This window comes from Ciona robusta, chromosome 11 (genome assembly GCF_009617815.1).
Source record: "Ciona robusta chromosome 11, ASM961781v2".
NCBI lineage: Eukaryota > Metazoa > Chordata > Ascidiacea > Phlebobranchia > Cionidae > Ciona > Ciona robusta.
In genome coordinates this window covers 7020409-7045455 of record NC_143245.1, presented here as the reverse complement: position 1 = coordinate 7045455, position 25047 = coordinate 7020409, and the positions used below count along the sequence as shown (strand labels likewise).

General features: G+C 35.9%; 7 protein-coding genes across 8 annotated transcripts; 3 read left to right on the top strand and 4 right to left on the bottom strand.

The window, feature by feature from the left end:
- Positions 1 to 318: 318 nt before the first annotated feature.
- Positions 319 to 8396, top strand: LOC149728914 (gastric triacylglycerol lipase-like). Its single transcript, XM_089887822.1, has one exon. The coding sequence runs from the start codon at positions 1218 to 1220 to the stop codon at positions 2571 to 2573; it is 1356 nt and encodes a 451-aa protein (XP_089743948.1). The 5' UTR covers positions 319 to 1217; the 3' UTR covers positions 2574 to 8396.
- Positions 2720 to 4973, bottom strand: LOC149728916 (uncharacterized). Its single transcript, XM_089887847.1, has 4 exons — positions 4780 to 4973; positions 4486 to 4652; positions 4150 to 4238; positions 2720 to 3833 (listed from the first exon to the last, which is right to left on the bottom strand). The coding sequence occupies exons 1-4, from the start codon at positions 4971 to 4973 to the stop codon at positions 3282 to 3284; spliced, it is 1002 nt and encodes a 333-aa protein (XP_089743973.1). The 3' UTR covers positions 2720 to 3281.
- Positions 4930 to 7065, bottom strand: LOC149728915 (uncharacterized protein C5orf34-like). Its single transcript, XM_089887800.1, has 2 exons — positions 6927 to 7065; positions 4930 to 6809 (listed from the first exon to the last, which is right to left on the bottom strand). Exons 1-2 carry the CDS (start codon positions 6981 to 6983, stop codon positions 5067 to 5069), a joined length of 1800 nt encoding a protein of 599 aa, XP_089743926.1. The 5' UTR covers positions 6984 to 7065; the 3' UTR covers positions 4930 to 5066.
- On the bottom strand, positions 7086 to 25047 carry LOC149728910 (conserved oligomeric Golgi complex subunit 2-like). 2 transcript variants are annotated; one of them, XM_089887789.1, is made up of 16 exons: positions 24916 to 25047; positions 12263 to 12424; positions 12020 to 12085; positions 11568 to 11735; positions 11327 to 11416; positions 10850 to 11029; positions 10474 to 10598; positions 10155 to 10287; positions 9845 to 9984; positions 9581 to 9664; positions 9194 to 9344; positions 8746 to 8896; positions 8444 to 8585; positions 8153 to 8293; positions 7787 to 7979; positions 7086 to 7688 (listed from the first exon to the last, which is right to left on the bottom strand). In XM_089887789.1, exons 1-16 carry the CDS (start codon positions 25045 to 25047, stop codon positions 7599 to 7601), a joined length of 2148 nt encoding a protein of 715 aa, XP_089743915.1. In that variant the 3' UTR covers positions 7086 to 7598. The 2 variants fall into 2 exon arrangements, with proteins under 2 accessions (XP_089743915.1, XP_089743916.1); XM_089887790.1 differs by lacking the exon at positions 24916 to 25047 and adding an exon at positions 12695 to 12991.
- Positions 13142 to 15073, bottom strand: LOC149728913 (uncharacterized). The gene is made up of 2 exons (XM_089887885.1): positions 14133 to 15073; positions 13142 to 13806 (listed from the first exon to the last, which is right to left on the bottom strand). The coding sequence occupies exons 1-2, from the start codon at positions 14242 to 14244 to the stop codon at positions 13244 to 13246; spliced, it is 675 nt and encodes a 224-aa protein (XP_089744011.1). The 5' UTR covers positions 14245 to 15073; the 3' UTR covers positions 13142 to 13243.
- On the top strand, positions 16252 to 17591 carry LOC149728912 (autophagy protein 5-like). Its single transcript, XM_089887874.1, has one exon. It carries the CDS (start codon positions 16252 to 16254, stop codon positions 17056 to 17058), a length of 807 nt encoding a protein of 268 aa, XP_089744000.1. The 3' UTR covers positions 17059 to 17591.
- LOC149728911 (pre-rRNA-processing protein TSR1 homolog) lies at positions 17603 to 23287 on the top strand. Its single transcript, XM_089887771.1, has 17 exons — positions 17603 to 17744; positions 17994 to 18097; positions 18462 to 18668; positions 18932 to 19088; positions 19160 to 19308; positions 19459 to 19566; positions 19760 to 19912; positions 20150 to 20315; positions 20542 to 20705; positions 21045 to 21214; positions 21345 to 21504; positions 21577 to 21687; positions 21839 to 21965; positions 22184 to 22297; positions 22542 to 22682; positions 22877 to 22951; positions 23061 to 23287. The coding sequence occupies exons 1-17, from the start codon at positions 17639 to 17641 to the stop codon at positions 23246 to 23248; spliced, it is 2400 nt and encodes a 799-aa protein (XP_089743897.1). The 5' UTR covers positions 17603 to 17638; the 3' UTR covers positions 23249 to 23287.

Genomic DNA, 25047 nt, shown 5'->3' with positions numbered 1-25047 from the left:
CTGTCACGAGGTTTAAAGCAGATTTCCTGTTGCCGAGTCGTTATTGGTTATCTCTTTGTGCTGATTATATTAACGCGTTTGTTCGTACGATACAGTATTTGCATATGGCCTGGCTAAGTGTGTGGTAGTGTGGCCAAGGGATTAGACTTATTATGCGCCTATACAGCAATTGTGTAAACATACTAGACAGCGGATACGGATACAACCCATCAGAAACATATGCACCTGTTATGGCATGTTGTAGCAGCCAACGAATAAGCCAGTAGTCGAGTAGCTGCGCAGAGGCGTTTCATTATTGAACGGTTTTACAGCACAGACAAGAGTACAATGTGGGGCAATAACTATAAAGACCGAACATTCTAAAGTTTTAGGGTTGGTCGAGGCATTAAATGTAGCTTTACAAGTTGGATGTTAGCGCCATACAAAAGTATTAATAAGTAGTCTACGTCTACAGGTCGCCTACCGTTCCCGAGTTCATATTACTTGAGCAGACTTAATTTCATCACGGTTGAATAGTTGTGAACTCACCGCGCGTGTGATAAAGGTTATTGTTGGTCAGTAACGGCTAGTCCAGATCATGTGTGTAGCGGACAGGCGTTAATTTAATGTACAGAAGTTAATATTTGCCCGTGCAAAGGTACAGGGTTGCATTATCGCTTTGCAAAACTAGGTAACAGTAAATTTAGCATACAGACACTTTAAACTTACAGAAGACTACCATCATGAAAAGAAGTACGTAGACACATACTGTTTACTTTTTTTAAATTTACAGCTGTTAATAGCTGTGTTGTTTTGACCCGTAACTAAGTAAACGAATCGCTATAACGCTGTTGCAAAACAGAACTTGTTGACAAGGGTTCATGAGAGGCCGCGCCTTCGTCACGCCCACATTACGTAACGTATCAAATGGCCAAGCATTACGTCGCCGCCTCTAATTTGTTAGCCGCCTAAATCATAAGCGCATTTTGATATGACAGACATGGCTTGCAATGATGTAGAACACAGATAGAAAACAAGCGTGTCTTGCATTGACCCTGTGTATCTACATATCTTGTAATGTTTGCACTGTTTTGTCAACAACTTTCATCGTCTAATAGAAGAACGATAGCAAACAGATGGTAATAAAAAGGCTGATGGTAAATAATGGTAGTTCAAATTGCAGATGCAGACGCTAGGTGTAAGTGAATGAGTGCTTGAGATCAGTGTGTACTTGCACCATGTTCAAGTCAACAACTTGCTCGCAATATATCCGATTGTTCCTGCTGCTGGCCGCTGTTACGCAACAATCAACAGGGACCAACGTCGTGAACAGAAGGCTTGCAGATTTTGCCCGTGAGGCAATTTCAAGTTTGCAACGCGAGGATGGCAGTTTTCGTTTCGATTTAGATGGCGTGCTTGGGCTCAAATCTGTTTTAATGAAAGGTGTTGCAACTTTTACGAAAACGGGACGAACTCAGCAATTTCGTGAAGCCATTGACCCCGAGGCATTCATGAACGCAACACAACTTATAGAATCGAAAGGTTTTCCTTGCGAAACGCATCATCCAATTACTGAAGATGGATATGTTCTTGGAATGCAACGAATGCCACAACCATCAAAGACCAGGGAACCTGTGTTCCTTCTTCACGGCCTTTTAAGCTCGTCAGATTGCTTCCTAACCAATCTAGTTAATGAGAGTTTGGCGTATATTCTCTACAACGCAGGATATGACGTTTGGCTGGGAAATGTGCGAGGGAACCGCTACTCCAGGAAGCATGTTACGATGTCACCCGACGACCTTGAATTCTGGGACTGGTCGTTCGATCAAATGGGACAATACGATGTTCCAGCGATGATAAACCACATACTTAACGTTACAGGCCATCCCAGAGTCAACTACATTGGTCACTCTCAAGGGACGACCTCTCTTTTCACAGGTGTCATGAGAAACGGACGATCGCTTGCGGATAAAGTAAAATCGTTTATTGCGTTGGCTCCTGCAGCCCTGGTCCCTAACATGCAGTCACCCTTGCATTATTTGATGTACTTAGCGAACGATATAGACTTGGTGTACAATCTGTTCGGACAAGGTGATTTTTTACCCCATGACGGACTTTTGGAAACGGTGTCTAAACTTCTATGCCCGTACGAGCAGAAAATTTGCCAAAATTTATTCTTTTTGATCGGCGGCACCGATTTTACGAACACTAATGTTTCAAGGATACCTGTCTACAGTGCCCATGACCCGTCCGGAACATCGACACAGAACATGTTACATTGGGCGCAAATGTTCGGCAATAAGGAAGACACGATGAAGTATTATGACTACGGGTATATTAAGAACTTCAAACGTTACGGGCAGGTCCACCCACCACGTTACAACTTCAGTGACTTTACAGTGCCTACTTACGCATTCTGTGGATACAGTGACACCCTTGTGGTTTTGCAAGATTGTAAAAAATTAATGACGCTTTTACCGAACGTACGCGAAGCGACTTTCATCCCACATTATACTCACCTTGATTTTATCTTCGCCATGAATTCGCCACAAGTTTTGTACAGTCGTGTTTTAAAGATTCTCGCCGCCTCCTAATTCTTCATCTTTTACTTTCAATTCCATTGTATTACTGTGACGGGATGAATGAATCCCCACTTTTTAACGTACTCTCGTAAATATACGAAGTGTAAAAAAAAGTTTCCTCACACAAAGCAGTTTGTATACCAGATTCAGGTCGAAACTAACTGAGAATGCCAAAAAGCATAAGATATTTAATCCAAAAACCAGAAATAAATTTGGAGCTAGTGACAGTAAACAAGTTCAAACAACATGTTCACAATCTTTGTAAATTTCCTTTACCAATAACAAATGTAAAATCCATATGCTTATCTTAAGATACAAGCATTGATATTATAAGGTTTAACATCATGTACATTGTACACAAACACAAGACCAGACACATAATTCATGATAAAAACTTCAAAAACCGCATGAAGCTGAAATAAAACAAAAAAGTTCAAAAATAGCGAAATTAGAATGTTTTGGGTGCTCAGAAATTTTACTTTATTGTAAAAGTTTTTAAAAAATCTTGACATGGCTACCTCACCACTGCAGGTTAAACACCTATGATAAGGTTGTTAAAATATAGGTATTGTTTTGAATATCATGATCTAAAATATCATGGTGTTTATAATTTTGGGTTTAAAGTATTTTCAGCAGAAAAATAGTACAGTAGGTAGGGGTAAGATTGGACATCTTTTCGTATTATACAATAACTATAGTACTGTACAATAATATCTCCAGCTACGTGCTGTTTTTATTTTGTTTAATAAGTGTTTTAACAGCAGTTAAAGTTTCAGTTTGTACTTCAACAAGTTTTTCGATAGCTTTAACGAGTTTCTTTTGTGTTTGAATAAGTTCATCAAAGCTTGGTGGTAAGGTCAACGCTATGTTGGAAGATGAATCAAAATTTTCACCATTTTGTCCGTTACTTGTTGTGAAATTTACGTTATCATGGCGGTCACCATGCAGTTCCTTGCTCGCCAAATCCACCTCAGAATCTGTGTCGTTTTCAGATGTTTCTTGATTGGTTGCGATTTCGAGAGTAACTTGTCTCATTTCATCATCTGCTTCAATGTCTGGATATTTTGTGACTGATGGAAGTTGGTCAAGCTTAGCGGATTTAACAACAAGCGACGGTCGCAAACTGTCCTGGTTACTCTTTCTTTTGATTTGTTTGAAGTATTCTGAATGTCCAAACTTGAGTTGTTCTGTTTCAAACGTTGAATGAGCTTTACGGGTCAACTCTTCAAAGGTGAGCGTCTCTAATACACTTCTGAAGGTAACCGGACTAAACTAAGAATATTTGAAAATAATTAGTATTTATACTCTACATGAATGAAGTTTAACATGGCATGGGACCCGAGATATAGGCCACAGTTAGGCCATTACCCCAAAACATATTAATAAGTTAATAACAAAAGTAAAGGAAGGAATCTGGAGGTCCAGCCATTACATTTTTTAAATGATAACCAAACTGTAAATTATCTCAAAGACAAAAAAGTTTCAAAGACGACATTTTTATGTTCAGTTTTATATTTATGAATTGTACCATAATCTTAATGTGATATATATTCCAAAACTTAAAAATTGTGGTTGTAATATAACTTACACTGACAAAGAAAGAATCAGCTTCCCCCAGTATGGAGTCAGGATCCTCAGCATCTGGTGGGAGACTTCCGTTGTTCTTCTGTTGGTAATCTGGTATAAAACAAACAGGATAACATTGGTTACAAATAACAAAGTAATCTAAATTACTGATGAAGATGACCAGAATGGAAGTTTAAAAATGTTGGCACGCAAACAAATGCCAGAAGAGCTGATTTGCAAATCAAGTATAAGCTACAAAATTCTTTCATTAAGCATGGACTTACTCTAGCAGTACCATCAAAATTTAAGAACTACATTCTATATTCATTAAACATAAACAATAAAGTATAAAAATTACCTATGACAGATTGGCAACGATCCACAGCTGTTGCATGCGCAGTCTGGTGTTCGAATGAAGATAAATGACGAACCAGACGCCTCATTCTCCATCCCGAAGAAGGAGGGGTAAGACCAGTTGCCCACTTACATACTTGTGCATGAGGTATACTGCTACATCTGCATAACCTACAAAAGAATTTTAATTGTTATCTTTAGCTTAATGAAAAGCAGGGTTTTCAGAAATTGTTACACGCAAAACGAAAATGGAAAAGGGAAAACCATATACAAAACAAGAATGCAGAAGACAAAATACCTGCAGTATGTGAAGTTTTGTTCTTTGTCGTGATAAAAGGAAGGAAATTTCTTGCTCCAAGCTGGACACCAGCGTCTGTAGACCATTTTTTGCTTCAATGTTCTTCCTTTACAAGAACTAATATTCCTATAAAGTCTTAGCTTAGCTTGACTGTAAATAAAGCACACACCAATAGTATAAATCTTAATAAGCATTTTAGTGGCACAGTGATTTATGGTGCAAAGAACAGAATGGATGTAATATAAATAATATAGGACAACTATAGAATTAATAGAATGTGTCAAAAATTATTGTTTGCGAATATTTTCAATAAATGATGAAATATCATCAATAGCTTTCCCAGTGCTTTCTAATGCATTGGAAACAGGGCTGGGTATCAGATTACCAACCGAACTAAATAACTCAGGTGGAACTATTTGATGCTTGTATACATTTTGATTTTGTTCAGACTCAAAGTTACTGAAAGAAAATCCACACTGTCCTCGAGCATATTCTATTCTTTCACTTGAATTAAACTGGGCTATTTTTTCAATCTCTTTTAAAACCATGTTTGATTTTTCTCGACAATAAATGGTGTTTTGGTAAAATCCTCCACGTTTTTCCTCCTCTGCAACAAGCCACAACAACCACTCGCATACATGCTTCATGTAGAAGAAGATAGAAGTATCACAGTTTAGGATGTTACTGCACACATGGTAGCGCTTGTTTGGAAGCAGAATTCTTGCCGAAATTGAAGATAGATTTTCTGAAGACTTTTTGATCATCTTCCAATCTTCTGATGACAATGCTGCATGGACCGTTGCTTCGTCATCAAAACAAACTTGGACACTCCCACCCGCAGAAGAGAACTTACCAAGATTTGGAACAATAACATACCCACTAGGATTCACATTATCACTTTGTAAATCACCCAGATCTCCACTTTTGGCATTTCCTTTCAACTTTGGATACGCATCCACCAAGCAAGCTGATTCAACTGGTTTTGAAGAAGCATTTTCAAATTTTGTATCCGTCGAACAAAGCCTCATGACTCGTAAAATAATATTTTTTAGTTTTTCATCCATTGGTAAAGCTGTTGGAGTGTACATCCTTTCCTTTGAAAGCACAAGCTTCATATTTTCATCCCTTTTGTATTCTTTGTAGGAGAAATGAAATCTACCCGTTGAGCCAGTGAGAATACATCCATCATTAAGCCAGACTTCAATGTCATGTTGGGTATTATTACTATGAATTTCATTGCAGAAAAACCAATACATGTTTCCATTGAAGAGCATACACTTTACACGCTTGTGGGGCAAAAGTGATAAGTTAGAATCTTCAGTTAAGCTTTCTTCACTTGTGTTTGTCCGCCACTGGTGTTTAAAGGGCTTTGGACAATTGTCTGGAAGTGCCTTGACGGCATGCAATTTATTAAGAATGGCAACTTCACTTTGACAACCAGACCTTGCATTCAAAGCAACTTGCAGTGGGTATTTCCATCTGTCCGGACAACAGCTTGCAGAAAAAAGTTGTTTCACAACAGCATATTGTTTGTTAGCTGCATTGCCATCCACATTCTTGGCAGAAACTTTGGATTTGTTTAGTTTTACACAGAGTTTCACTTCAACTTGATTCTGACATGCCCAAAGCACCAACTCAGCTGCGTCATTCTTTGCACAAACTGTAACTTTTCCATCAGTATCCACCACAATGCTGCCGTCAGTTGGGTTTTTCTCTGATACAACTGGCCAAACATAATCAGTAACATCTTGATGCAGACGTACGACACCTTCACATAAATGGTGGAATTCTGCAGCGATATAGGGACCAACTGCAAACAGGTTTCTTACAGAAACAGCAAAATCAACCTGTGTTTTAGTATCGCTTGTTGCAAATTTGGACCGCTGTCGAATTGTGTTTAAATTTTCCACCAATCTTAATCCATCTGTGCTTGGTTGGTGGTATTGATAGTTTGCACCACAAGGAGATAATTGTAAAACTGAACGATCTTTAAACTGAACTTCAACACTGTCGTCATTGAAAATCAAAACCTAAAACACAAATATGTTAAAAAATCAACTATTTCAACTTAACATACATTATGCAAAGCTAACATAAACCTAGCCTGTTAACCAGTTAATCGAACACGAGCATTATCTTGTACTTACTTGCAAAACGGAGTTCTTCTCAGCGAGCTCTTTCACTGTTTGCATTGGATTCGCCATCTTTTTATGCAACGTGTAAATTTACGTACTATACATCTAAAAATACAGCACGTATACCCAATAGCTACATCAACGGAGAATGAACAACAATAAACATTCAAATTACAACATCGTTTTACGTTTATTTAAAAAATTCCCACCGCACAAAAAAAAAACTTGCAGACATATTAGATTTCTATGGTCCTTGATTCTGTGTAAAAACGATAAGTTTTAGGGGAGCACGTTTAGAGCAGACCCTATATTCTTGCGGGCTTTAGACAATGGTATGTTTGAACAGAATACATGCGTTTAACGAATTAGAGATGTGAATAATTTTTGAATTAAACATTTTTGGAAGAAAAGCTAGCATTTCTAGCGAGAAACGGAAGGATATACATTCAAATATCTACAACCACCGGAGTTTTTCATTTGAACAGTTACTTCTTCACCATATAACAAGCAGTTCAAATAAACAATTTTTTACCTAAAAAACTCACTTTCTTTAAACACATCTCATAACTTTATTATTGCGCGTTTTATATGGGATAATATGCAAAAATATAAGTAGCCACCATTGATACTAGCAATCCATCGTATATAATCTGATAAGTATAACTAAATATTGAATTATTCAATTCAACTAGGGTTCTTCTTGGCTTCTTCAACCAACTGGAATAGTTTCTGGTACACTGGTATTGTGTCCATTTTCCCACCACAAGCTGACATCTGCACAGAACGATCTTTTAGTTTTTATAATTATGTCTTTCTGCACACCTTTTACGCACACTTTTTAAGCAAAATCAAACATATTCTCTAATAATCACCTGCTTTCCAAAACTGGTGACGTCAATAAACAACTGAAGTCGTATTTTATCATCATCTGATAAAGAGGATCCCGCCAATGCTGCAAGGTTACTGGAAGAAGATTTTCCTCCAGACCTCATCTTCTGCAATCGGAGCAAACTCTCTTCCATCTTCCTCACAGAAGTGAGGACCTCGGACACAACGCTGTGAAATCTGAAGAGAAATGAAACGAAAATTATTAACTCCAGTACTAGCTTTCATTTCATTATAAAATCTGTTGGTGCATAGCATATTACACTTGTTTTCTAAAATAGCTTTTCCTGCATTCGTTTATGGTTACATACAATAGTTTTAGTCCTACTTTATATAAATTCAAAACCTTATACCTGTCCGATATTGGTATTGCCACCTGCGTCAACCAATGTGAGAGTAACTCATCATTTATATAAGATGTTTGCCCACCATGGAAAGCAACAATTGGTTTCATTAGGTTTGTAACGTATGTTGACTGCTCTGTTGGAGTTGGTCTGAAATTTAAAACTAGATACTAGTTTATAATATACAATCAATTGACATTTTAATTTATATACACAAAATGAACAGAGGCTAACTTGGTAACATCTCTTTAGATTTTAAGTAAAAACAAACAATTGTTTTTTAAATTGTAAATTCCAAACCTGTTTGTTTTTCTAAAAAGTCTTGGTACGTCTTGAGCTTGTTTTAAGAACACAATAGACTGTGAGGATAGTGATGTCACAATGTGGTTTATTAGATCATCTTTGTGTGTTTTCAAATCCGAGAAAATATCATTCAGTGCTCCTGGGTTGATGGGAATATTAAGGTATTGTAAAATTAAAAATTATATTCATTTAACTGGGACAAGGTGTAAAAATTAGTACACTTGTAGTGTAACTTCGAAGTTGATATACCACAGGATAAACATTTACTTATCAATAAAAGTTAAGTGCAAATTACAAACTTTGTAAAATGTCAACATCTTTCAACCCTTGTTTTGTGGCCTTGGGTTGAATTTCATCAAGATAGAAAGTGTTTACATGATCCACAAGTGCTTCGATGTCCAAAGCGATTTCAGCTACTTTACCCAAAGGAAACTGAGAATCATTGGCAATCTATAATGACCAATAAGTTATTTAGAGTGTCGCTTTTTGTATTTTTCAACTACAAAGATAATTATAAACATTTTTAAACAAGCGTTTTGTTTCTACCTGTCATTCATGAGTAATATGTTTTTTTATTATGTTTTATGTGTTGAATTAATACATCACTGCATTAGGCCTAAGCCTTCAGTATAAAGACAGTAGAGGGTGAACACAACTATATGTACATTGTATACATACTGCACATTTAAGCTTAATATAATGGCACCAGCAGTGATGGGATATAATTGCTGTAAATAAGAAACCAACCTGTTCCCTCTGAATCTTTTGTATCCATGTTTTATACCTTGCTAACAACTGTAGTGTGAGTTTCCAGAACCTGTGCATTAGACTTGGTAGAAAAACATCGATATTCCAACACCTTCTTATGCAATCCCATAACACAGAAGTGGACTTCAGTCTAAAAATAGAAGTGTCCCAATTTTGAAGAATATATTATTAACATATAACAATGTCACATAATAACTCATAATACAATATTTAAGTTGTACAAAATTTTAATACAGAACGAAAGGAATTAAGTAAGCATACCACTTTGTTAATATGGGTATTGTTAGCTAAAACCAAATGGAAAAATACAAAATGGGCCAATACAGAGTGGTTAAAATAAACATTATGTATGTGGCAAAAAGTCACCTGAATGTTTTTCCTTCTTCACTGAGTAATGCTTGTTCAGTATTAGACAACACAGACTCAAAGTTTCCTCCAATTTCCTGAAATCTATTAAATAAATTATTTATTTTTACACCTCATTCCCCATATAAAGTTTTTTTGAAGCATAACGAATTTTGTTGTCAATTACAAACATTACAATTATAGAATAAAGTAACCTCAAATAGCGTAAAAAGATATATCCCATCCCAGCTTTCAACAAAAACAATTTTAAAACACTAGTATTACCTAATTTGGAAGTAGACAGGCAAACTCCAGTGCGTCATGAGAACATTGTAAGAATCACTTTGACGAAGTTTGATGATTGACGCTTGAGAGCCGCAGTGCCTTTCAAAGTTACAAATAAATTCCATACATAGCTTGTATCTCTGTTGGAATAATCATATTAAAATAAAATAAAAATCATAAAAAAAAATAAAAAGTAACTTACTAGTATATATTTAAAATAAAAAACATGAAAAATTAAAAGTAGCTTACTAATACTAGTATTAGTATTAGTATAAAAAGTAAATCCTTGAGTTTTGAACAATCCACCTACCTTGTGGAACATGTCAGGATCACCAGATGCAAATATTCCAGGGAGATTAGTCTCCAATGAAGAGACAACTTCAGGCCACGCCGAGTTGATCATGAAGTCATAACCCGGGATTCCCCTAAACTGATCTCCAAGTCTGCAACAAATAAACATCAAGATGTTACATTTGGCATAATTAAAAACTCTAAAAAACTAAGAATAACTTTCATTTTGAAATAATTTTTTGGGGGGCTATTCAGAATCTAGTTTGATGCAAAGGCAAAAGGTCGAAATGTTATCTACTGCGTGAAAAAATGGCAACTAACATTATTTAAATATTTACTGTAATTGTCTTCCTGATGTGATGTCACAAAGTAGTTTCAATTGAGCAGGAACCGATTCTAATATTTTGTTGAATAAATATTTCAAGTTGTTTATTCCGCTATCTCCATTGTGTTCAACTATAACCTGGAATGTTTGTTTCGTATATTAATCGTGAAAGTATTAGTATTAAAATGCACCTAAATTGCTCAACACCATATTGGCTATGTCAGACACAGATGTTAATTGTCCCCAATTAGAAAAAATATAAAAATTTCAGTATTTACTACTGGCAATTGGTCAGAGTTTGTTACACAAATGAATATTGGCAAAAACAGGCGATGCCTAACCTTAAAACAAACTACAAAGTATCTTTAAATTATAGTTACACCACCTACCTGGTGTAGACATGGTTGAACAACATGGGCCCGAACTAAACTTTCTGCATCCTTTGTTTTCCCAATCAATGCATATGAGTTTAAACAGCGATGTATGCTGCGTAGATCACTAGAAGCAATACCCTGCACCAATTCTCCTTCCAAACCATTTTGTAAATTGCTGGTAATGTCTGATATTCGCTGGAACAAAATAAAATTTATTGTCATAAATAAAGTAGGCATATTTAAGTATCTTCTAATATAATATATAGTCAATAGAGGTCTATCATACACTTGAGTCTAAACATAACATGGGTGTATAAAGCATAGACACATCGTGTATTCACAGATCTTAGCTCACTCTCAAGTTGCAACATGAGTGTCTTCTTATACAATACAACAAACACATAGTGTGTTCATACACCCTACACTCACTATCAAGTTATATCATGTGCGTCATCCTAATAACCTTATACACACTAATTCACAATAGCTTACCGGCCTTATATGATTAAGAACAGGTAAACCTTTACAAAACGTGGCATGATGTTGAAGCTGGTTGAATTCACCGGCGATACGTTCAAGAACCTAAGAGAAAACAAACAAAATATGCAATGTTGTAGCCATTAGGAAAATATTGAAATAAATTTTCACTAATTTAAAATATGAATCACTAAATAAATTTATACTCTAAATATATCTTAACAGGCACAAAAACTAAACCTATTTCTCTCCACACCTGTCCGGTGTTTGAATCATCCGATCTCTGAATATGTTCAATCTTTTCCACCGCTTGCAACAAGCCCTTCATATGAGAAAGAAGAATCCGTTTCTCTCCCACCATCTTCTGATGACCAAGTGATCTTTCAACCTCCTCCACTTTATTCTTCATCACTTCAACAACCTCCTGGAGGATTACATGGTGTACTTTTACTAAGAAAATTTATTACATGGAATAGCCTATAGAATCTGGCTTTTAGAAAAACCAACTGTTTTTGCAGTGTTGTAGTGATTTTTAAACTGGAATATCTTAAAATACAGTAACAAAGATCAGGTTAATTAATACTTGGAAGAGAGGGAAATAAGCAGCAAAATGAAAGTTGCTAAAATATAAAAAGCAGTGTACCAACACGTAACTAACACATAGAGACAAAATATTTGTTTAGCAGTAGCTAGAATTAAAAACCTTACCCCTACGTCAACTTTGATTTTCGACAACGGTTCCCTTAAAAGTTCAATCGCTTTATTCATTCCAACCTAAATTGATGAAGATATGTTACAAAAAGGAATTTAACTTGATAAGATATTGCAAGCTTTATATTTAAAGCCACACTTTTAACCTTTTTATTCAAAATAACATGTGGAAAAATAATGAATTGATTTTGTAGTAAAAGTTGCAATAAGGGATTTTAATATGAATTAGTATGAACACACCAGATTTGAAGATAAATTAACAAAGTCAGCATAATCTTTGTTGATCAGTTCAATCATTGCATTTTTAAGAACTTTAAAATAAATCTCAAGGTCTTGCCGCAGTGTTTCCAGTTGAACTCGTCTTCTACAATCAGCAACAAAGTGGTCAACACTGAAATCTGCCTGTAATTGAGATAATGAATATGAAATAATAGGTGGATTGTAGGTTTATGGTTGAAGTCCTAAAGAGTAGATAGAGCATTCGAATGCTGTATAGACAAATAGTAATAGCTTTTAAAGTTCAACTATTTAAAAAATGGGAGGCTTGAAAATAACTTTCTGCTGCTGCCACAAATGTCATTGTCAACAGCCGTTGTTATCAGTAGTAAGCTTGTATATAAGGATAATGTGCACTTTTCTATATGCGAAACAATAATTTTAACACGAACATACTTTCATAAACTCATTTTTATCAAAACATAAAGCAGAAGGGGCAATTGGAAGCAAAGAAACTTTCGGGCGCTTTGATTTTTCCATCTCTGTCGACTCTGTCATGATGTTCCAGTTTATCAGTTCTGACTAACTATTTGTTATTTATTATAAATTATCTTATTTAAGCACGAATGCACGATATACAAACTTTAGCAAAATATAATTTTTCTACGTCACTTTTCGGGACTTTCCCTGTTATTAAGCGTGGCTTACAATAGAAATTTTACTAAAGCGACGTAACCAGTTTTTGGGGAGTTTTGTGTGTTAGATAATTTTAAATTAAATTTTAGTAAACTGTGACACTTAAAATAGGGATTTTCTTTACAGTGTCACTGTAGAGTTTACAAAAATAAATACAGTTTTTTTAAATAGTGTAATTTCATGATTGTGTATATTTTCCCAATAAAATCACTTTGAGCAAAGTTTATGTGCAGCGAAATGACTATAAAATCATTAAAAAACATAAAACATATAAAATAGTTCGTTATACAATACGTATAAAAAAGCAATTCACAGCACGATACAGCAGCCGCTTTTGGTTTCAGGTGTGACTGTATTTGCTCTTTTATTCACAATATCTTCTGCGACGCACTCAAAAGCCTTTGCCACATTTGAATTACAAGGGGCTGCAGTCTCAAAGAAACCAACACACGAAAGCTCCTGGCTTAGTGTCTCGGCATCAGATAACTCAACTTGCCGAGACAACTTAGCTTCGTCCTCCTTGGTCCCGACCAAAACAACTGGAACAGATAAGCTGACCTGTTCTGGGTGTAAGGTCGGCATTTCAACTCCTTTAGTTGACCCTTCATCCGCTTGTCTAAGCTTCGTAGTTTCGCCATCTTCTGTTTTATCGTTTCCAGGGTCTGCATTTGATCGAGACCCAAGAGCGGCGTGCAATTTTTGAAAAGCGATACTTTTAACGAAGGTTAAAGAAGCAGCATCGATAATCGAGTAAACTAGAATTACACCATCACATTTTCCTATTTCTTCTTTCCCTTCAACGTCGTGTATGATAACTTCTAATTCAACTTTCGTGTTGTTTATCTGGACCGTCTTTTTCATAGGTCCGTCGTCTATGGATACAAAAATAAGGCATGTATTGCGGCTTATTAATTCCAACACCAACGCTACATGCGGTTAAATGTTAATTTAAGAAAATGGCACATCATCTTTCATGTGCCATATGGCCGATAGCAAACGCTCAAGACGCGCAAATTTTGGTGGTAAAAGTCAAATGAGGCACATACGTACTGCACGATGTTGGGTTTCAAAACATGAGTTTCTGGTTACATGATATCAAATCCTAAATATACACTAGTGGAAAAGTCTACAATTAAAAAAAAAAATAAAACTGCGGGATGAGTCTACTACTAACGCAAACGGTGATAAGACTACGAACCTCCAGGTTTCTCTGCTATCCATCCTTTTACAAACTGCTGGCACAATGAATACTTGCCGACGTTTTTGGAGCCAACGACTAACACTTTATAGCTCGGAGGTGATTTTCCCATTGTGTAGTGATTATAATGGTTACAGTTTAGATAAGAAAGGTGTTATAACGATTGCATTGCGACGTTACAAGACCATCACAAAATGTTTGCTGGAAATTTAACAGCGTTCTACGAAAAACACAAGTCTACGAAAAACCCTGCAATACGAAGGTCGGTTATATGCAGTGTACATGTGACCGTTACATGACCACTGCAGATCGCTGACAACCTACGTTAAACTTTTTATACACTTTGTCAAGTATGTTGTGAGCAATTGCAAACATAACCACAACGGCGATTCCTGCTCATAATTCAAAATGTGGTCGTATAGGCGGGTATAATTGGGTAAACTCACATGGCAATATATTGTGAGGCGAATTAAAACCACTGATCAGAAACGTCATACCTTATTATATACGAAATCCTGTCAAATAATAACACCTCGCATGTATCTTTATATTGTGTGTGACATGTACAGAACACATATGCTTATTTAATAATAGTTTCTATATATACCCTATATAGGCCTAATTAAATAAATCCCAATGTCTGCCCAACACGCACATCCTGGTCGGGAGACGCAAACACAACAGGATAATTCTACGCTAAACTGCTATGCATCAGCCTTTACCACATTTAGCCTATAAGCGTCGACACGAAGTAAGAGGAAAGACCCTATTAAAGATCGAGCAGACATTTTCTTTCTGTTTCGTTGTAGGCAATTTAATGCGTAATTTGATACAAACTTTTACGCTGCGTTGCCAGGCGAACAACTAACGTCACTTATACCCTGCGAATCACAGCCTATTTATAGCTGCTTACTACAAGCAGTTTATAAAAGCAAGCCAATCCATTGCAAACTTCGCAACAATATCTAACCAACCGCCTGCTGCTTTCTGTTCAACGAATTTCTTCCGTCTATTTAAACGTATTTCCTGTATGTCTCACACGCTGCGCAAATGGAACTGCGCGGTTCTAACTCTTGTTTACGCTGTAGCTGAGATGCTTTGCAGCTGACCTGATAATTTCTTTTTTTCTTCCGGTGTTTATTTGTACAGTGTGCATAAAAACGTCCTGACTCATTGTTCGAGAATGCGCAATCAAGATATTTTGAACGCTTTGAATAAGGTCCTATAAGCCAATAACAATCCGTTTCAAATGCGTTTTAAATTTATACTTTGTGTCCTGAGATAAAAATGCTTTTAAAATTTAAAGCAAACTCATTTACCAAAATAACACCATTTTAAAATCACAAAGCGGCAACAGTAATGATAGATGACTCGGTTATTACGGGCCAATGACGCATGTATCACCGTGTTAAGATATAGTTGGCTTCGGTTTAATATGAAAAACAGTAGTTTACGTTGTTCAGGTCTGTTCCAATGGCAGCCCGAACGCCATGTTTTATCGTCCAATTAAACAGTAAACTTGCATTTTTGTCCTTGCAGGATATTAAATCGATTTGTTTGTTTGTAAGCTACATTATTTTCGATTCTATCGGAAGTCATTCTGTGTCAATTTATTAAACCCCTATGCGCCATCGTGCGGCCAAGAAACATGTGTGTTTTGATGATCTTGGGGGAGAATGTCCCTGTTACCTTTAGGTGCGTTTTTACACGCGGGGTACATAAGGTGGCAAATGCGTAGGTTGTTTCATATGACGGTTAGGCAGCCGAGATATTTTTAAGTAAGCCATGTTTCAAACCAGTGTATATATGTAACGTTCGGCGTGTAAAATCAACTCTATACCACCACTAACGATTTTTTAATTTGATATAATATTTCAATATTTCTAAACTTAACATAATCAAACATAATGATAAAAATAATGTTGTGACAAGAAACAAAGCTACATATTCCTAACCAAACAGTTTAGTTTATTTTAAATAAATGTTCCAATCTTTTTACTTGTTCAGACACTACTGAGATAGAAACAATTTGAATATGTACGATTATGTAGTATTTGATCATTGAAATATCTGAAACAACTTTGGATATATTTTCAGTAAGGAATCGTCATACTTGGGTATGGCAGGTAGCATACCACGGAAACTATGGGAGGGAAAGATTCCAGCTGCATTTAGCCTTGCTAGTTATGAAGTATCCAGTTCTAAGCAGCCTTCACCTGTTTATATGATGCTGCCAAGGTCATCTTACCTTTCTCTTTTTACTTCAAAAATGGTCGAACATTTTTCCCATTATATAGAGGAGGAAAAGAGGGGAGAGGTATGGTTTGAATTCAACGGGAATCCTCTGCGTTGGCATTATCCTTGTGGGCTTCTGTTTGATCTGCACTGTGACACTACATCTGATTTACCATGGCCTATCACGGTACATTTCCAGAACTTTCCTCAAGGAGAGTTGATCCGTTGTAATAGCGAAAAAGAGATTCAAGCGCATTACATGTCTGTTATCAAAGAAGCAGATCAACTTAAGCATAAAGGACAAGTGATAAATGGAATGAGAGAAACACAGCATGACCAACTTTGGCACGGAGTAAAGATGGATAATTTTGATGAGTTTTGGTCGATAAATAAACAATTCATGTCCGGTTTTGAAACCACAGACTACTTTCGTTTTATTCCATTGCGGGTCTACTTTCAAAATCGAATAATTCAAAAACTTTTTAAACCAAGTAATAATGAAAACCTCACACTAAATGAAGCATTGACAATATGCTTGCCTTCCTTTTTTGCCAACGATAAAACATTACCTTTAAAAGTGAAAGTTTTAACTCAGGGGATAGAGCCACCTTTAACATGCTCACTGCAGTGGCTAAGTGAAAATTTTAGTTATGCAGACAACTTCTTACACATTTGTGTACACCAGTCATGATTTTGTTTTAAAGAGTTTCAAAAACCATTAGCAAAATGCTTGTTTTAGCTAGCTACTATTTCAATTACATTAGGCAATATTACAGATAGAGTTTTCCATCTGTATTCAACTCTAAAATTACATAGCATTATTATTATCTTGTTTATCTTTATTCTGTTTTTGTTCAAAGTTTCATTATAAGCAATACTAAAGTTGCTCAAAGATTTGTGCTTTTGACAAGTACTAAAACAATTATTTATAGATTAAAATACTTGGATTATTATTTTATAATGTGTATGTATAGCCTATATAACTTTAATCAGCAATACACCACATATATACTTGATTGATTAACATTAGTGAAACATATGCAGCTTTAACGTATCTACTAACGAATTTTCATAATTTACACAAAATTTAACTAAAACTTTTGAATTGAAAACATTCTTAATGCACTTAATTTTGTTTCTGGACATTAGTTATGTTACTTGGCGAATATTTATTGGGCATATTTTTCATGGGCAATTATACATGCATATATTTACACACATAAGGTATTAGGTTGTGCATTGTGTACAATACTAATGTAAGTTGTTAAATAATGGTGACACCAGGACAACACAAACCAGGAATATGGAAGCAACAGAACAAGTCGCATAAAACTGGACGACATCGGAGCAAGAGTCAAGTCGATGTTTCTAACAAAGGCAAGACTTAAACATCTTTTAACTAAAATCTTTTTTTTTATATTATATTTCTACTTTTAAACAACATTATTTACAAAAATTATCAAAGCATGGCAGTATACTGTGGCTTATTGCTGGTAATTGATAGATACTTATGTGGTACTGGGTAAGTAAGCATGATATTATAAGAGAAAACCGATCTTATACGACTGCTATGGCCTACCCACGAGGTTAAATATGTTGCATTCATTCAAAATATTTTTATCACAGGTCGAGTAGAAGTGAAAGGTTTAACAAAACGTCAAAAGAAGCTTCAACAGAAAGTTGACCGGAGGCATCGATCGCAGCAGATACGTTCTTCAAAGCGTGAACAGGTTTATAGAACATTGATGTACAAATAAAAACTGTAAACTTTTTAAAACACAGGAGGAAGAAATAGTTACAAGGAAATTCTTTTAAAACAAATCTGGTTTGGATTTTTACTGAGTAATGTAAGGTAAAAAATTCCAAGGAAGCCCTGCCACTCCAGTTTTGACACCTATGCATAACTATATCTCTCTCTCTAGTCTACGTTTAATACTCTACCACAGTTCTTCTGAAACCTAATGAGTATAATAGGCTATAGGATGCCGAAATATCTGTATCAGAGTAAATTTTTAAAAGAGCCGTTTTAAAATTGAGATAAGCATTACAGGAACAATTAATTCAATAGAGTTACACATGGGTTTATTTTCTTAGGTTCTGAATAGGAAAAGAAATGTTGGCGTTGGGAGCAACCCACCTCATCTTACATTGTTGGTTCCACTTCACAAGAATGTCAACACATCTGAGTTCTCGGATGCAATAAAACTTTGTGGTACATTGGATGGAGCTGTACCAAGCGAAGCTGCTCTAACTACAGCTGGATTTTCAATGAATGTTCCAAGGTTAAAACACAGGTTCCAGGTAAACTGGATTAAATATGGGTTTAATTTTTAATCTTTCTCTTTATAAACCGATCAATAGGTAAATTATGTTTATACGAATGGAGTCTTATAGTTTAACAAATGATTCCAATCTTTATTAAGTTCAATATGTCCCACCCCAACTGCAGTGCAGTTTAATCTTTTCGATGCATTCATACGGTAGCCTAGCCTAATTCGATTCCTAAAAGTATTGTTCCATAACTCAAAACAGATTAGTCTCATAACAAACTTCAATATTAACAGATTTTTCAACCCGGCTCAGCCAGTTTACATGACATAGCAGATTGTGCCAGGGTTGCTGACTCCGTAGTTTTTCTCGTTTCAACCGAGGAGGAAACAATGGATGAAAAGGGATATGATATATTATCGTGTTTGCTTGCACAAGGCCTGTCATCACAAGGTTCTGTTTTTAACCATATTTATTCTTTATTTTAGTTTTAAATAAAAGTACTGATTTTAAAATTGTTTCAGTGTTTTGTGTGCAAGGAATATCACAACTGCCAATGAAGAAAAGAAATCCAACGAAAAAAGAAATCACAAAATGTATTGCGCAATATGTAGCTGATGTGAAACTATTTTCAGTGGACAATGAATCTGAAGCGTTTAATATGCTGAGAATGGTAAGTCGGCAACAAAAGCTGGAGCGGTTTGCTTAGATTTAGCACCTAAATCCTATATTTTCTGATAGTGTTTTTATAAGTCTAAGAGTCCTGAGGATAGGGGTTTATTATTCTGTAATTAATCTTTTACTACCAAATATACAATTCCAGGTGGCTGAAATGAAGAGACGTGCTGTTGGAATGCGTGAACGACGCTCATATATGCTGGTTGAAAAACTGGCTTATGAAGATAGTGAGACAGATATGGGTGTGCTAAAGGTAAAATAACTTTTAACATGTTGTGCTATTGTATTGAATTAAATAAGATTTGGTCCCTGGTCAATCAACCATTAATGTATAAACTGTAAAGTTACATATTAATTAGCAAAGTATTGTGACATTCATCTTTCCCCTTGTAAAATAGCCAAAATGCTAAGCCGTATTTTGGGATTTAAAGTTTTAAAACACACAGATAACCGGCCACGTACGAGGCTCCGCATTGGATGTTAACCGGCTGGTTCACTTGCCAGGTTGGGGAGATTATCAAATTAAACAGGTTGATACAGTGGTAGAACACTGCCCATGGAATGTGCAGAAGAATAACCAAGACAAGAGTGAGAATGAGGTAACTCATGTTGCTGGTTTAGCAAATGTCTAGGACCTTTATTACAAATGAAACAAAAGGTTGTTTTTTTGTTGCAGCAATGCATTTGCAACTTAAAACAGTTCTTCTAGCAATTTATAATGGTACCGACAGTTCAACATCCAATACAACTTGTTTGTTATCATTTATATTATGTACAGTCTTCTAATGGCTATGAGCGATAAGAAAATGCATTCAGAGATTTTATTTAAAATTCAGATGTCATGTGATGTAAAAGTAAACTCAGCTTACGAAGAGACTGGGGAAACGGTATCCTCGCATCCGGAGAAGATCCAGGATCTCGTTTTGGAAGCGGATGTTGATCCTTTGGATGGGGAGCAAACATGGCCGACAGAGGAAGAGATTATGGAAGCCGAGCAAGAAAGTAAGATTTGGGATATTTTGATCTTAGTAGGGAAGTTATGAGGTGTTTTTTGTCTTATTCTATTCTATTTGGGTGAAGTCCTGGAGCTGACAAGTTATGGAATATGAGATTTAGGCTAAAATATGCCTATTACCCCAATAACTGTCATGTAAAATCCATTTGTTTTCTTAAAACTTCTCTTTCTGAATTTATTTGTGTACTGTTGCTTCAATAGTCCTGTTATTAGATGCAGTTGGAGAAACACGAAAATTGGTAAAAAAAGTTCCACGCGGGACTTCTGATTACCAAGCTGCGTGGATCCTTGATAGTGACGAGGATTGGAGGGAGGGGAGTTCGGATGAAGAGGAGCAAGATCAAGTGATGCAACCTCTGGATGATGAGGGATCGCAGGTGGGAAGATGAAGATAAATAATAATGTCCATTTGCCTTGTAGTTGCTAAAATTTTGTTGTTGGTTGAACTACCCTTCTGTGGTAAAAGACACTCATGCACCCTGGCGAGCTGTAACCTTCATGTCTTTTTATACACCAGAATGTAGATAAACTGTAACCTTGGGTGTTTAAACCAGACTCATTTGGTGCATTCATGTATGCTGTGAAGCATGGGTCATGAGTGTCTTTAAATATTCTTATAAACCAGACACACGTCATTCGCTGGTAGGCTAAATGTGTAGGTTTAATATGATGCATTCATGCATTCACTCTTATAAATAAACCTGTTTTTCTCCCAGCTCGACGATGACAGCATGACAATTGCCGACACTGAGGCTGATGACTCAGCAAGTCAATATGATGATGTCATCGATGACGAGGCAGACTTGATGAGGTTCCGGGAGGAGAGAAGTCATCAGATGTTCCCAGATGAGGTGGATACTCCATCAGATGTCCCGGCCAGAACCAGGTAAAAAAATAATTTTTTGGTTAAATAGACAAGTATGGAGTGGTCGCATGAAAGACGTACACCTCATTTAATACTTGCAAAACAGCGCTTAGCAATAAGATTTAAAAAACTTGTCCAATATTTCCGGCAGATTTCAAAGATATAGGGGTCTCAAAAGTTTCCGAACTTCACCATGGGACCCGAAAGAGAACCTACCAGGAGATTATGCGAGGATTTTTCAATTTCAGTCGTTTGATAGAACAAGAAAACGAATGAGAAACTTGGAGGTGGAAGAAAACTACAGTGTTGGTGTAAGTGTCTTGTTAGTAATTGGTATTCTCTTTAGAGAGGAGATGACTGTTAACCACTTTTGCTTGATTTAGGTTGGTACTTATGTCACAATACATCTTATGAATGTTCCAAAGCTGTTTGTTACATCACACACACCAGAATCACCAATCACAATGTTTGGATTATTTCCTCATGAACAAAAGGTATGATGGAGTTATTGGTATGATGTAATGGAAAGGAATAACGTATGTTCCAACATTAGCTTCCTTTGCAAAACATAGCAGAATGTATTTTTGTATACATTATTGCGTCTGGTGTATGTATTGTAAAGTGAGAATTTATAACCCTCCACAGTTGAGTGTCCTGCACTTCACCCTGAAGCAGCATGGTGAACACAGCATTAAAAATAAAGACAAACTTCTCTTTCAATGCGGGTTCAGAAGGTTTAGATCAAAAGTTATTTTCTCTCAACATACCGCAGGTAAATATAAACATTGTGAACATGAATTGACTCAATGGGTAAAGTCAATCATTAAAAGTAATACGGCACTGCTAGAGCCTGTACACACCTATTGGCTACTAAAAATTCCCAGATATATTTGGCAACTTTACCTTAGCATTAAGTAAATCCAACATGTATAGTACAGAAACAACAGAGGGTATGTTGTCAAAATGTAATAAGTCACTAATATGTTTCAGGCACCAAGCATAAAATGGAGAGATATTTCCCAAAAGAAGGCATCATCGTAGCAACAGTGTACGCACCAATCACTTTTCCATCGGCAAATGTGCTTGCTTTTAAAGAAAGACAAGGTAAGCGTTCTATATGGGTGAGGTCCCGCAATGTGGCACGCCATGAGTTCCAGGCCATAATTGACATCCTCAACAGCCAAAGAAATATTTCAATGAAATCACAAGGAAAATCTCTCTTACAGTTTAAAAATTTGTGACTAAACTATGTGGTCACTGAAACATAGACAGCAGCAACACACCCTGTACAAAAAGTTTTTAAACACTTATACAAAAAGTTTTTAAACACAAATGTGTTTTTTTCCAGGTGAAGCAACTCTAGTTGCAACAGGTTCTTTGTATAAAATTGATCCAGATCGTATAATAACGAAGCGAATCGTTTTAAGTGGACATCCTTTCCGAATTAACAAGAGAGCTGCAACAATTAGATACATGTTCTTCAACAGAGGTAGTGGATTATATTCTTGGCATTATCTATGTAAAGGCGTATGTATGGGACAACAATGGCCTAAATTACAGCTCTTATGATATGTCTTGCTGAAGATGTAATATCATGAAACCCTTTAAAAAAGTTACATATCCAGATATGCCCAGTCCGGCTTAGTATCCTTGAATATTTCTAATCGACCGCATAATTTACAGAGGACATAAACTGGTTTAAACCAGTCGAACTTCGTACAAAGTGGGGAAGAAGAGGTCACATAAGAGATCCTATTGGTAAGTTCTAAGAGTCTGGTTAATTTATTTCTTCAAAATATAAGATCCCTATGGTTCAATAACATTATTGTCTCATTAAATAACAAGTAATGTACAAGTATTTTCCCAGGTACCCATGGTCATATGAAGTGCACATTTGACAGTCAACTTACATCGCAAGACACGGTGCTCATGACTTTGTACAAGCGGGTGTTCCCTAAGTGGTCGTATGAACCAGTGACTCCAGTATGCACCACAGATGCTGCATCATCCATGGGCAGTACAACTTCATTTGATGAAGAGTTTTTTTCTTCCTGAAAGTGTTATGCGTTGCGGGAATAAAAAGTAATCCAGATACTCCTCTTTGTATACTGATCAGTGTAGATTATGGAGAGTGCTCTTGCAAAATCACAAAAAAATTCAACAGAATGAACAATAAAATTACTTAAAGTTTATTTGCATAGATCAGTAAGTGATTGCGACTAAATTAAAATTACTAATAGATTCTGATGAGGTGACATATGTTGGTAGTATAACCAGTGACAGGACAGGCACCATGTTCGTTCACGAACTTATACACACAAGTGTAGCAGAAAGCATATCCAGATGTTTGCAAAACTGTTTCATTTCTTCGAGATCTGAAATAAAAGATGACTTATTAAACTCAAAAAATAATCGAATATAAGGTACTAAATTCAAAACCATTTACCCAAGGTATACACTAGATATACATCTAGCTTGTGTCTACAATCTTCTTTTAACAAGCCACAGTAAAAATGATAATCTGAGTACAGGCTACATCCACTACAACGATAGTAAGTGGAACCAGATCAAGATAAAAAACTAATAATAAAATACTAATATTTAGCTAAACATACTTGTTACATAGTGGGCAGATTTTTCCGCTTGGAACTGGAATCTTGGTTTCTTTTAATGTGTTTTCTGGAGGTTTAGGAATTGGGTTTGACAGCATTTGTTTCAAATCCTCATTCCCTTCACTGTTATACCACCAATCGACAAACTGAAGGGCAAAGACACCAACATGGACACCTCCTGTCATGAGCTGGGTGCACAACTTTGTGATACCAGTGGCGCTAAAAAGGTAAATACTTTAAAAATAATGGGATAGTAATAAACTAGGCTAAAAATAAACAAAACTCACATATTTTCATTGTAGAGTGAATCCAAAGGGCTTTTAACAAACAGCTTGGTGTTCAGGAGTTTGTAGAATGGTGAATGGAATTGAGTCTTTCCAATAGCAAACATGAAGTTATAATATAACACTGATGTATGCCAGGACATGTGCACTAGTGGGTATGCATAGTAAATAGCACGTTTTAACTTGGATAAACTCTTAACAGTTGACACATCTGCTTCTTCTTTTACAGACAAATACAGTGACTTAAATTTAGTCATCATGTATGGTAAAAGTACGAGAACTGCCAATGTTTTGAGGCTTATTTTTGTTCCGAATCGAAATATATTTGCGTTAGATTCGCCAACTACTTTTCTTTGCAGTTCGTAATAATATTCAGCGAATGTTGAGTTGTAGTTTGAAAGAAAATGTTGCTGAATCAGCAGTTTGACGGCAGCAAATAACTCATTGAACCAAACATAACACCAACCAAACCTATGTGGAGAGTTTTGTGCCAATACCTAGGGCAGTATGCAGCAATAAGCAATGGTACTTTGTGTTTATTAAACGAAAATTGCTTGCTATATTATCATGTTGCATTTATCTTGATTATTTCTTAGTTAGAAGAGAAAACTAATAATTTATGACACACCAAACCCAAATAAAGTATATAGATTGAATAATTTATAATAATACTAAATTACCACACATCTTAAGTTCATAGCTCATTTGCATATTATATCTAAATGTTTTCATAAATATAAAAGATCAGAAGCAAAAGGTAAAGGTCAAACATACGACATACACTTTTATCCAGCTGTCTATAATATTCACGTAATTTTAATTTTACCTTGACAATATATTTAATTGCAGGATCAACTGAGTCGTTCAAATTATCTTGAGCAAGGACTTCAAATGGAGAAGGAAGGTTTGCATCATGGGATGTAAGAGCAGTGGACACTTCATTGCCAAGTTCTCCCAT

Coding starts and splice junctions, on each gene's coding strand:
- LOC149728914 (XM_089887822.1), top strand. CDS start 1,218: ATGTTCAAGTCAACAACTTGCTCGCAATATATCCGATTGTTCCTGCTG.
- LOC149728916 (XM_089887847.1), bottom strand. CDS start 4,973: ATGCTTATTAAGATTTATACTATTGGTGTGTGCTTTATTTACAGTCAA. Junction 4,653..4,779: donor CAAAACTTCACATACTGCAG/GTATTTTGTCTT, acceptor ATTCTTTTGTAG/GTTATGCAGATGTAGCAGTA. Junction 4,239..4,485: donor TCGTTGCCAATCTGTCATAG/GTAATTTTTATA, acceptor GTTTTATACCAG/ATTACCAACAGAAGAACAAC.
- LOC149728915 (XM_089887800.1), bottom strand. CDS start 6,983: ATGGCGAATCCAATGCAAACAGTGAAAGAGCTCGCTGAGAAGAACTCC. Junction 6,810..6,926: donor AGAAGAACTCCGTTTTGCAA/GTAAGTACAAGA, acceptor TTTGTGTTTTAG/GTTTTGATTTTCAATGACGA.
- LOC149728913 (XM_089887885.1), bottom strand. CDS start 14,244: ATGGGAAAATCACCTCCGAGCTATAAAGTGTTAGTCGTTGGCTCCAAA. Junction 13,807..14,132: donor GATAGCAGAGAAACCTGGAG/GTTCGTAGTCTT, acceptor TTGTATCCATAG/ACGACGGACCTATGAAAAAG.
- LOC149728912 (XM_089887874.1), top strand. CDS start 16,252: ATGGCAGGTAGCATACCACGGAAACTATGGGAGGGAAAGATTCCAGCT.
- LOC149728911 (XM_089887771.1), top strand. CDS start 17,639: ATGGTGACACCAGGACAACACAAACCAGGAATATGGAAGCAACAGAAC. Junction 18,098..18,461: donor GTTCTTCAAAGCGTGAACAG/GTTTATAGAACA, acceptor TTATTTTCTTAG/GTTCTGAATAGGAAAAGAAA. Junction 22,298..22,541: donor TGCTTTTAAAGAAAGACAAG/GTAAGCGTTCTA, acceptor GTTTTTTTCCAG/GTGAAGCAACTCTAGTTGCA.
- LOC149728910 (XM_089887789.1), bottom strand. CDS start 25,047: ATGGGAGAACTTGGCAATGAAGTGTCCACTGCTCTTACATCCCATGAT. Junction 10,288..10,473: donor ACATCAGGAAGACAATTACA/GTAAATATTTAA, acceptor TATTTGTTGCAG/ACTTGGAGATCAGTTTAGGG. Junction 7,689..7,786: donor TCACCAGTTTTGGAAAGCAG/GTGATTATTAGA, acceptor CGTTCTGTGCAG/ATGTCAGCTTGTGGTGGGAA.